The 12,283-nt window shown below is 37.2% G+C and overlaps 1 protein-coding gene across 3 annotated transcripts in view; it reads right to left on the reverse strand.

The window, feature by feature from the left end:
• Nucleotides 1–3,003: 3,003 nt before the first annotated feature.
• The window catches only part of cps1 (carbamoyl-phosphate synthase 1, mitochondrial), a 64,459-nt gene continuing 55,179 nt past the window's right edge, over nt 3,004–12,283 (reverse strand). Inside the window, exons 35-39 of one of the 3 annotated variants that reach the window (XM_026143886.1) lie at nt 11,666–11,725; nt 9,750–9,862; nt 5,700–5,829; nt 5,445–5,597; nt 3,004–4,055 (exon numbers count right to left, since the gene is read on the reverse strand). In XM_026143886.1, coding sequence (XP_025999671.1) covers nt 5,484–5,597; nt 5,700–5,829; nt 9,750–9,862; nt 11,666–11,725 — 417 coding nt within the window. In that variant the 3' untranslated portion in view covers nt 3,004–4,055; nt 5,445–5,483. Of the gene's footprint in view, nt 4,056–4,479; nt 5,598–5,699; nt 5,830–9,749; nt 9,863–11,665; nt 11,726–12,283 lie in introns of those variants that run through there. The other 2 variants (XM_026143887.1, XM_026143885.1) reach the window with 2 other exon arrangements.

Here is a 12,283-nt window from a genome sequence, read left to right on the forward strand (position 1 = left end):
TGTCAGCATTTGCTAAATGGTGTGTTAAAACTACAAAATGTAATGCAAGAGAAATCTAAAGAAGAAAAATGTCTTTTTTTTTTTTAAAAAACAAACAAAACAAAAAAAACCTATTGCTGTGATTTATCTAATCAGAACAACTGAGTCCCTTGCAAATCTTTTGTGCACACTTGGCATGCATGGCTCTGTCTCCAACTACTATATGACTTATCCCACTGTGATGCACTGTCTTCTAAGCCCTGCTTGCTCCTCACCTCCATAAATTATTCATTTAGCACAGCATGAAAAACGCATGTCAATTAGCCAGGTTTATTTTTTTTTCCTCCAATGAAAAACAGCGGGTTTCTCCTCATGCCAGCTAGAAGAATTATGTAGTGAAACAGTGCATTATTTATCATTTTTGGACATGACTGCTCAGGCTACATACCCTCATTCTTCTTTAAAAAAAAGGAACAAAGTCTGACAATGTCAGTTATTCTGTTTGATTTGAGCAGACATATATCTATATGTTTGCAGATAGATACAGTAGATGGACAGATAGATGGATTTTTTCTTAAGTTGGAGTAGTTTTTAATTTTGCCTGTTGTATTAATGCTGTGATTGATTGAAATCAATGCTGGCTGATGAACGCTATGACTGAAGATCTTTGATGAACTTCCTCATTTCGTCCTTGTCCGCCTAAGCATGCGGTAAAACTGAGAATACATCACAGGATCCTTTTAGTCAATGTAGAAATGTGTATATAGTACCAAAAATCCACTATATGGAGGAGTACACCCAAAATACTTGTCAGTTTATCCCCATCCTAGCTGAAACTATATCTGTACACAGTGAGATATTTAAATAAGCCATAGAGCCCTATGCACAACTGCTAAGCAGTAATATTTAGTTGCCAAAATCTAAAAATGTTTTAATTTCAATATGTTCATGTATGTTTACATAATTTGCATTTTTATGCTTTGATTCAGGTTATAATAACCCGAAGATCCAACAAAATACAATGCTATTTCATCTTTAATTAAATCATCAATTAATATCAGCTGCAATTTTACCTGCAGGTCAACTTACTATTTAAATTACACATAGCAGAATTTCCCCAAAATATTAAACCTTTCATTTGAAACAGATATAAATGATTAAAGAATTTAAAAACATTATTCAAGCATTGGAACAATGGCATGCTCAACAGTGTGATCTAGCAAACCTTTATGAGTTTAAATTTAAATTAAACCTCATTATTTATAATATTTAAATACTAAATTAGCTATGTAAAATATGCCTAGTTTAATATGTATTAATATGTGGTATGTCTAACACCATTCCCAGGTAATTAGAAAAATAGAAGTTTCAAAATCTGGCTGGAAAATATTTTCTCTCAGTTTGTAAAGTGGAAAAATACAACCTTCATGACGCTTAAATCTAAGTTTTAACCTTCCAAAGAACATTTTTGTTTATGGTCTTCATTTGCTGTCTTTTCTTTCATTTTGTGCACTCAAGGAAGCACTTGGCCACATATAGAAACGAACACCTTGATACGCTCGTGGATGATTCAGAGTCAGCAGACCCAACACAAAACAACCATGTTTCAAATAACAGAGTGAGGTTAAATTTAGCAACACTATATTTTAATCAAAGCAGGATTTGGTGAAATACTCCTGAAGACACAGGGGTCTGTGTGGAAGTTATTGTCAGCAATGAGCACCACGCGCAGTCCTGTTGCTTAGATACTGTACCTGCAGTGATTCATGACTCTGATGGCTCTGGGCTGCTAAGGTAGTATTAGCTCAGCTGAATCAGAATTGAGATTTTGCTTATAAAGACCGAGGTATTTTTTTTATGTGAGACCCAAGTGTCGTTGGGTTTTTGTTTTTGCTGCTTTTACCCCCGAGAGTCAAAAACATATTCTCCCCATTTCACCTTTTCTCTCCCACACCAAAGCAAATAAAAGTAAAACTATAGCCCTGACATTGCACTAAACCAAATGTTCAGCATAGGGTGACACTATAAAGCATATGTTAAACCCCAGATGTGCTTCTCCATCAGCAGTAAAAAAAACAAAAACAAAAACAAATAAATGCTTTTTCCCCCCTCTCTTCTAATGGACAAATTTGGTTGTGCATTTTTCCCATACTCTCTCCACTGACTGCCAGCTATGGGACATTTTACAACTGCACTATAAACAAACACAATATGCCCCAGGCTGCATTTATGAATACAATTCTTAAAGTGTTTGCTTATTTGTGGATATTACAGTGCTGTAGGCAGATGAACAGAATGGTACTTAAAGAAAAATGGTGAGGTATTTTAGTCACCTGTAGAAGCAGAGGCACAGGAGAAAAAAAAAAAACAGTGTGGGTCAAACTACAGGAGGAAGAATATGTAGCAGATCAATATTAGCACTCTTTAGAGAGTTTAGTCTAGAGACGAAATCTGTAGCAGTTAACCTCTTAAGCCCCAAGCCTAACTGATCTCCTGCCTTTTGCCCCCGTATCAGGGGGCGTTGGGGTTTAAGAGATTAAGCTATAGGGGTACAAAATAAAAAAATAAAAACTGCATAGTCCAAGTGTGTAGGCCCTATAATAGCATTATTGTGTGAGTCTTTTGGACTTGATGTGCAGGTTACCTCTTTGTTCAGCTGTGCTCTTGTGTGGAAGAAAACCTGGAGGGTCTCAATAGGTGGTAAATGCAGGTGTGGCAGCTATTCATACATTTACAAATACATTAGTCTATATTTGCAATATTTTCTCTCCTGCGAAAGTGGAGGAAAAAAGTTTGGAGGTGTTTATTATAATTGTTATACCTTGTGGCCCTTAAGGAGAACACACACACACACACACACACACACACAGTACAAATGCAGTTCTCATCCACCTTCATGTACCCGTCAGTGATTTTTCCCCACCAGTCTCAAGGGGTAATAATGAGCACATTATGGCTTGGCACTGCACAATGAACAACACGGCACAAGAAAACCCATTTAGGAAAGTTGACACTAAAGAAAGATTTATACTTTTTTAAATTGCGTTTTATTTTTACAAGAGAAAAGACCATAACAAAGCTCCTTCCCTGAGCTTTTCTGCGGGGATGATGAACTGCACTAAACCTTTTGTTGTTCCTTACTTCACTGAAATAGTTACACTCCGACTCACAGCTGTGATCAAAAGTTTGCATACACTCCTCATGGCATGAATGCCATGATAATTTAGGGGTTTTAATAATTTGTTTATTATTTATCACTTATTTATAACTATTCTTATTCCAGGGTGCAATGACTTTTTCAGCATACATCTTTAATGACAAGAATTGCATTTTCTTCTCATTTAAAATTGCACATCGAGTCAAAATTACACATAAAAGGTTCAATTATATGCATACACCCCCACTAATATTTGGTTAAATGTTTAACAACTTCCATCTTGACCAAATGTTTTGGTAGCCATCACGTTTTTGGCATAAGTCCTGTTGGAACACCCAATTATGTCCAAGTTTCAACCATCTAGCTGTTGACATGAGGTGAAGTTGAAGAATTTCGAGGTACTACTACTTTTTGATTATCCCATCCACTTTGTGCAATATTATCAGTCAACAGGTGGAAAAACAATGCAGAGTACAATGAATCCATGGCTATGTTGTACAGTGTTTTTAGGTTTGAAAGTCTCACCTTTACTCCTTCAAACACACTTTGTGGGCAAATACCTCAATCTTTCTATTATCCGACAGCAAAACTTTTCTTTTCAGAAGACATTTAGCTTGTCTGTGTGGACAGCTGTAAATTTCCGTTGAGCTTGTGTATTTATTCTGGAGCAGGGGCGTCTTTCTTGATTGGATGGATTGAGAGGATGCCAACGTATTGTAAAACTCATTTTATTGTAGTCATCTTTCCTAACCAACTTATTCTCATCTGAGGGTGACAGAGAGGGGGAGAAATGCAGCAAAGGGCCACGAGTCACACTGGAACCCGGGCCGGCCACTCTCAGCCGTGCGGCATATGGTCGACTGCATATCCAACCAGCGCGCTTCAGCATCACTTCATGTATGCATGTCTAATTTTGAGCCTGTGTGGATGAAAGAAAATCCCAAATAAATCCAAACTTGTACATGACATTCTGACATTAAAAGTCATCTTAATTGTCCATGTAAGAACTGTATTAACACATATAATAGTATTAAACAAATTTAACATGTAGTGTACAGTGCCACAGATATCAAGCCTTGTTATAAAGTTGGGATTTTTGCTTTTACGTCATACACATTTGCAGTAAATATGACTTAGATGATCTGATCACAAGCTAACAACTGGCCTTAGAATTAACTGTCGCCATTATTAGTCTTTCTCAATTTGACGTTTTAGTGCCAAATTAATTTGCGTGTGTCTGTGTCCGACGGGGCTCTTAAAAGCATCTACACTGATGTTAGAGTGACAGTCATTTTAATGCACGACCATCACAAGCGCACTGAAAAACACCAACACAAAGAGCATCCATTATGTGAAATAAGTCTTTATTGTGTTTCACTGATTGTTAAAACAACTATTACCAAAAGCACGTAACAAAATATGAGACTATTTCAACACAACGTCTGGTTGAATGCGTTTTCACTTTGATGCATTAAAATGCACAGCAGGTTCACATGCAGACTGAATTTGAAACATATGGCATATACAGAGATCGATCCAAATATATAAACAGGGAGGTTGCCATCTTCTTCAAACTTCAAAGTTTGTGTTCCAGACCGATGCCCTTGAAAATAACAGTGATTTCTTACCAAAATGGGGGAAAGTCTATTATTTCAGTTTGTTTATCTACACTTATGTTGAAAGTTATGGATATAGTACATGCTTTACATACAGTACATCTTTAGCACCATCCAAACTACAATAAAATGCCTCAACAAGAGCAAATTAGTAAAGTCTTTTGGCCAAGCCAGTAGCATTAAAATTTACTGAGGGGAGCTGAGAAATTGAAAATTTTCATTTCATTACATCCAGCGAGAGCCATAAATGAAACAACAAAAGAACATAAACTCTCCTTAGGGATTTACATAATTGAAAATCCAGTGTAATTACCTTCGCTGGTACCCCTTTATAAGTCACCCTTTAGAATTGGTTTTGCGCTCCAACGAAAGGGCTTTAATTATTAGTAATTAGTTCTATAATGCTTTTTAGCTTGCTAGCTATTAATATTAACAGTTTTTGAATTGCCGGGTTATGAAGAAACTCGATGGCTGATGTTTATCCTAATTCAGTACAACACTCATCTCTTTCCTAGTTCGGGACATTTATTCTAATGACCCGTCTGACCTTTTGGGAAAGGCAGAGTTTAATTATTGTAAAAGCCCTGACTTTAGGAGAATTCTGGTTTATTTAAAATGGGCTTATTTCCCCATTAATGTGGAAAGCTTGGCTCCAAGTGTTATAAGAAAATAGTACAAAATATTGCTCTCACTTCATATTGCTGTTTGGCAACAGGACTGGAGAGGAAATTCTAACCCTGCTGGCCAGACCCTCTTTGTTGGCTTTCTTTCTGTCGGTAGTGGAAAAGACTTGTAGTGTCCAGCTGAGCTGCATAGTGGATCGCCTCAGCAAATAGCTTTACCACCTAACGCAGAAAGAAAAAAAATGAAACAGAAGTCAGTCAGTTGTCACAGTGAGTCAGATTGTAAATAAAACCACAAGTTTTAGTTGGCAGCATAGTACTGACCTGAAAATTGGTAATGAGTGGGACTCCATGGTCAATGGCCATTCTGCGGATGAGGAAGTTATCCTTCACGTGTCGAGTATTGTTATTGGGCAAGTTGACCACCAGGTCGATATGACCCTCACTGATCAATCTATAAACAAAAAAAAAAAAAAAAAAAAAACACATGCAAAAAAAACACATGCAAAAAAAACAATTAAAAGAAATCATTCAATTTAAACCCAAAGCACAGAGTAAACTTTGACTCAAACAAAATGTGATGGGGTGGATGCAGCTCAGGTGGTGGAGCAGCCCTGAACCTTATGTGCCAAAGTTTCCTTGGAAAATGCAGCAAATATTTCTACACCCACAACTGATGTGTGTGAGAGTGAGTGTGTCAATCTGTCAATGACTTAACTCCTTTGCATTAACTCTTAAGACAATTAAATGTTAAGATTCTGAGCTGCTACATGTAAGAATATTATGAAATTTTTTTATAATTTAATTCAGAAAAGATTTTAACCTATTTTTATTTATGTAAAATGAAATATTTCATTCATTTTGTGTTTTAACTTTGGTTATGGATTATAGAGGACTAAAATCAATAATTAATCTCAGATTATTAGAATATTAAATTTTAAATTTGATTAAATTACTATTCAAACATTAAGAAATGATATTTACAGTCTAGTTCAGTCTTGCACATGGAAACAGTCACTGGGAAGACAAATGAAACCTTCAACAAGGAGGATTAAGCCAGAGAAAGTCCACAGATTGGAGAGTTCACTGGAACAGGAAAGTGTTGTTGGGAAGGTGCACAAGCAACCAGTGACCAGTTGATTCAAGAACTTGGGTTTCACAACTGGTGTCAGTGTATCACAAGCCACCATGAACAGATGTTTTCAGGAAAGGAGCTACAACCGTCACATTCTTAATATTAAGCCACTCCTAAATCAGAGATGTGAGAAGCTTCTTACTTGGGGTAAAGAAAAAAAAGAAAAAGAAAAAAAGAACTAGAGTGTTGTTCACTGGTTCAAAAATCCCCCTTTCAAATAAAAGTAAATTCTGATTTGATTTGGAAATCCAGGACCTAGAGTGTGGGGGGAGAGTACAAGAAACAAGAGTTGAAGATTATTCAAGTTTGAATTGTCCACAGTCCGATTATTTGAGGTGCCTGCAAATGGCAGGTCGTCTGCCAGGAAGTTGTAGAGCTTCCAGCTGCTGACGAGCTTTATGGAAATACCCATTTTTGTTTTCTAGCAGCCCTTAGTACCTGCCCATAGTGACAAAACATCTACCAAATGGTTTGTTATTACTGTGCTTGATTGGCAGCCAACTCGCCTGACCAGAACCGCATAGCTTTAGGCCATATACCCCACAGATTCTCTACAGTGGAAACAGATTTTTGAAAATCAGATTAGACAAGATGACTTGACTTTACATTCTAAGCAAAAAAGACAAAAAAAAGGAATCAGTGAAGGACGAAGACAATTATACAGAGATGCAGCAAGTTGAAATGACACAGATACTTTACAACTAGGAAAAGAACAGAAAGAACAAAGAGAGCTATGAAGAATAAAAAAAAAAAAAATGAAATAACTAAAATCAGGTTTGACCATGTTGCTGACAATGGCATTTTCTCCTGCCTGACTGATCAGTCTGCTTCAGATAATCATTATATCAGCTCTTGATTGATAAAACCATAGTTTAACAAATATTCAAACACAAACACAAGTCCACATTGATCACACAACTGAAATACTCATAATGCAAGTAGAAAATTACAGCTAAAATTATAATCATCAGCAAAAGCTGAGTTACAAACTTGCAAACATAAAGCCCAATCATCAATGAAATCAGCTTGAAGTTGTGGGAAGATCTAAGATCTCAAAGTTGTATTTGCTGTTGTAATTGCTGACTTGTATGAAGCTGGAACAGTTGATGAAGAAAGTCTCAGTCATCAGTTTACAGGTGGATGTAAAGACAATTTAGCAGAGTCTACTCTGTGGGAATGGTCACCCAACTATAATACAATATTTTTAACAACTTAAAACAAGAATCAGAGACAAAAAGTTGGAGATGAAGAGGAATCAATACAGGAATATTTTTCAGTGATTGAGCTTTCTGTACTGTATGCAAGTTAACCATAGTGTAAAAGAGGGCTGCTGCCAAAATGAAATCATTCACCCAAAAGTCAAACACAGTGGAAAGAGGATTTGGGGTTGGTTTGCTCCTTCTAGACAGCTCAAGAGCATTTTACAGGATAATATCAGAGTGGCTTCTCCACTAGCTGAAGCTGTTGTAGAAATTGGTGATGCCGCAGAAAAGAGAAAAAAAAAAAAAAAAGGACTTTAAACATAAAAGTAAATACACTGTGAAAAGAAAGAGACGCTGAATTTGCACATTGGCCAGACAGAACCCAGACCTTGAGACTAGAAATGTTACGGAGCTCAGGTCAGTTGTTCACTCAAGAAATCTTAACAATGTGGCCGAGATATAGGAACGCTGTAAAAAAAATAAAATAAAATAAAAAAAATAAAAAAAGTCTAAAATACCTTCTGAGAGCATAACAGGCCTGATGTGAAGCTACTGAAAACACTTATTTGAAGTTACTGCTGCAAAAGGATGTCCCGCCAGTTATTAAATCCAAGTGTTAGATTTTTCCTGCCAATAATCCAAATGTTGGACAAGAATGTTCAGAAAAGACAAAAAAACAAAAAACAAACAAACAAATATTATAATTATGACCAAATAAGCAAATTGTGTTTGTATACTTCCAACATAAACAAAGATCAGACCAAATTTTCTCTGTCCCCACACACACACAGCCCCAGTCTCTTTTTACATTTTCACCTGAAGGCCTTCGACAGACTGCATAGAAATAAGGCTGAATTCTAAATGAACGTGTGTGACAGACAGTGACAACAAAGGTTGAGTTTTTTTCCTTCTATAAAGAATTGGCCTCTATGCCACCTTGCACAGATGATGCCAAATAGTGTTGTGTACATCTGTATGTGTTTGTTAGTGTTGGTCTAGGCTTATTACATTTTTCGTACCTTCTTTTTCACTAGCTGACTTCCGAACATATGGTCCAGATGGCTTCATTGTGGCATGATCATTACCCGTTTGTGGAATCGTTACCCGAACACCGTCACAGTCACGGCTACTGTGCTACAATAATTCTCTGTATGTAGAACTTTCTTAACAGGTTGTACTACTGGCAACTGAGCAATTCAATAAAAAACAGACCAATGTTAAAACAATGTACAGCAATTCGTCGCCAGACCTGTCCTGGTTAAGATACCAAGAAAGTGAAATGCTATTAAAGAATGCAATCTATAATGTTCAAAGTTTTGCAACTCTAATTAAGCTTCCACTGCAAGTTTCCCTACAATGTTTCACAGGAGTGGCCAACAGCAAAATATATCACTATCTACCTAATTTGTGCTATTTTTGATTTTCTTTGGTTGTGATAGTTTCTCTCTGTGACCAGACTTCAGTGTCAGTATTTTACAGTGTGCTGTGTGTCTGGAAAGTGGAGCAGTAGTACACGAGAAAATGATAATTCAATGACAAGTCATTAGTGTCGACCAACCAAAATCAACTTAGGAGACACGCTATAGGACCGTAACAAAGTGTCAAAAAGTGGAAGAGTAGCAGTGCCATTTATGGAAGTTGTGCAAAATATTTGTTCAATTTTTGTACTTTATTATTGCCCATAACTGCTTTAACTTTATGTTACCCTTATAAATAATTTCATCATTCTCCCTATTCAAGTCTTATACTGGTCAATGTAATGACTCTGGACTTCAGAGTCTGCTAAATCTTCTTTGATCTTTTCACATCTTACAACGATAATGAAGAGGCTTTAGATCTTAAGGCAGCATACTATGCTGATTAGACATCTTGTTTTTAATCTAATATGTTACAATTCATTTAATGCTTAAACACTTCCTCTGAAAACCACAAGCTTGGCTTCAAAGTTTAAAGGCCAAAGTTTCACATGAGCCACTTCAATAAATGTGCCAGAAGGGTTTAACATCAATTTAGTAATCTAAATGAACATTTACTCACCTCTTAATACTGGGCAAGCTGTTGTCTCCACCCATCCCAGTGGGCCAGGCTACTGGAATGGCAGGAACGTCATTGGCACACAACCAAGCGGAAGTGGCTTCAGTAGCATAGAGCTAGAAGAGCAATATACAGGGAGTGCAGAATTATTAGGCAAATGAGTATTTTGTCCACATCATCCTCTTCATGCATGTTGTCTTACTCCAAGCTGTATAGGGCTCGAAAGCCTAATACCAATTAAGCATATTAGGTGATGTGCATCTCTGTAATGAGAAGGGGTGTGGTCTAATGACATCAACACCCTATATCAGGTGTGCATAATTATTAGGCAACGTCCTTTCCTTTGGCAAAATGGGTCAAAAGAAGGACTTGACAGGCTTAGAAAAGTCAAAAATAGTGAGATATCTTGCAGAGGGATGCAGCAGTCTCAAAATTGCAAAGCTTCTGAAGCGTGATCATCAAACAATCAAGCGTTTCATTCAAAATAGTCAACAGGGTCGCAAGAAGCGTGTGGAAAAACCAAGGCGCAAAATAACTGCCCATGAACTGAGAAAAGTCAAGCGTGCAGCTGCCAAGATGCCACTTGCCACCAGTTTGGCCATATTTCAGAGCTGCAACATCACTGGAGTGCCCAAAAGCACAAGGTGTGCAATACTCAGAGACATGGCCAAGGTAAGAAAGGCTGAAAGACGACCACCACTGAACAAGACACACAAGCTGAAACGTCAAGACTGGGCCAAGAAATATCTCAAGACTGATTTTTCTAAGGTTTTATGGACTGATGAAATGAGAGTGAGTCTTGATGGGCCAGATGGATGGGCCCGTGGCTGGATTGGTAAAGGGCAGAGAGCTCCAGTCCGACTCAGACGCCAGCAAGGTGGAGGTGGAGTACTGGTTTGGGCTGGTATCATCAAAGATGAGCTTGTGGGGCCTTTTCGGGTTGAGGATGGAGTCAAGCTCAACTCCCAGTCCTACTGCCAGTTTCTGGAAGACACCTTCTTCAAGCAGTGGTACAGGAAGAAGTCTGCATCCTTCAAGAAAAACATGATTTTCATGCAGGACAATGCTCCATCACACGCGTCCAAGTACTCCACAGCGTCGCTGGCAAGAAAGGGTATAAAAGAAGAAAAACTAATGACATGGCCACCTTGTTCACCTGATCTGAACCCCATTGAGAACCTGTGGTCCATCATCAAATGTGAGATTTACAAGGAGGGAAAACAGTACACCTCTCTGAACAGTGTCTGGGAGGCTGTGGTTGCTGCTGCACGCAATGTTGATGGTGAACAGATCAAAACACTGACAGAATCCATGGATGGCAGGCTTTTGAGTGTCCTTGCAAAGAAAGGTGGCTATATTGGTCGCTGATTTGTTTTTGTTTTGTTTTTGAATGTCAGAAATGTATATTTGTGAATGTGGAGATGTTATATTGGTTTCACTGGTGAAAATAAATAATTGAAATGGGTATATATTTGTTTTTTGTTAAGTTGCCTAATAATTATGCACAGTAATAGTCACCTGCACACACCCCCCTAAAACAGCTAAAACTAAAAACAAACTAAAAACTACTTCCAAAAACATTCAGCTTTGATATTAATGAGTTTTTTGGGTTCATTGAGAACATGGTTGTTGTTCAATAATAAAATTATTCCTCAAAAATACAACTTGCCTAATAATTCTGCACTCCCTGTAATGCAGCATTACAAACGCATACATATATAGAATGTAAAAATACTGAAGGAAAGAAATTCTTAGTTCTTTTCAGTAAATCTAAAGAGCAGGAATCAGAAGAGCTTCATTAACCGAAGATCATAAAAAGGAAGCCATTTCTGATTTTCAATGACCGAAAATCACAAAAAGGAAAATATTTCTGATTTTCAATAACACGTCTCGTCTCTTATGTTTGAAATTGCAGTCACCTTGAAGCCTTCCTCTTTCAGCTGGTTTGCTGTAGCCAAGAAACTGGGTCGGAACGAATGCTGGAAGGGAGGGAAGCAGACGGATATTTGAAAAACTGATACTGAATGAGACAAATTCAGCACTGTATCATTGAAGGTTTGTTCTTCTTTTCTGTCTCACTTTCCCTTTCAAATCACAATCACACTGTATTCATGATACTTCCCTACAGAAAAGCGGTTACAAAATAAGGCACAACTTGTAAAATAATTGAATTTTTAGATGCCCAATTAGGACTATATAAATATTCAACAATAATACAAATATTGTCATCCCTTTGGAATACCCACATTCTCCCCCCCCACCCAATTCATTAAACATTTACAAAGGCAATAAAGGGTTGTTCCAAATTAAGACAACATAATGACATTCTGGTTTGGTAGGTAAGTGTGTTATATCAGTCAATTTGAAGTTAAAAAAGAAAAGAAAAAAGGCAGCATTGCAATATCTAGACAACAGAAATCTAAACAACAGATTCTCTGATAAAGAATATGATAACTGAGGCAAGCTAAGGAGCAGTTTTGTTTTTTTCTTTTAAAGTGTGACAGTCTATTTACTTCCTCACTCTGGTGGGATGACTT

The sequence above is a fragment of the Astatotilapia calliptera genome, chromosome 16 (genome assembly GCF_900246225.1).
Source record: "Astatotilapia calliptera chromosome 16, fAstCal1.2, whole genome shotgun sequence".
In the NCBI taxonomy this organism is placed as follows: Eukaryota; Metazoa; Chordata; class Actinopteri; order Cichliformes; family Cichlidae; genus Astatotilapia; species Astatotilapia calliptera.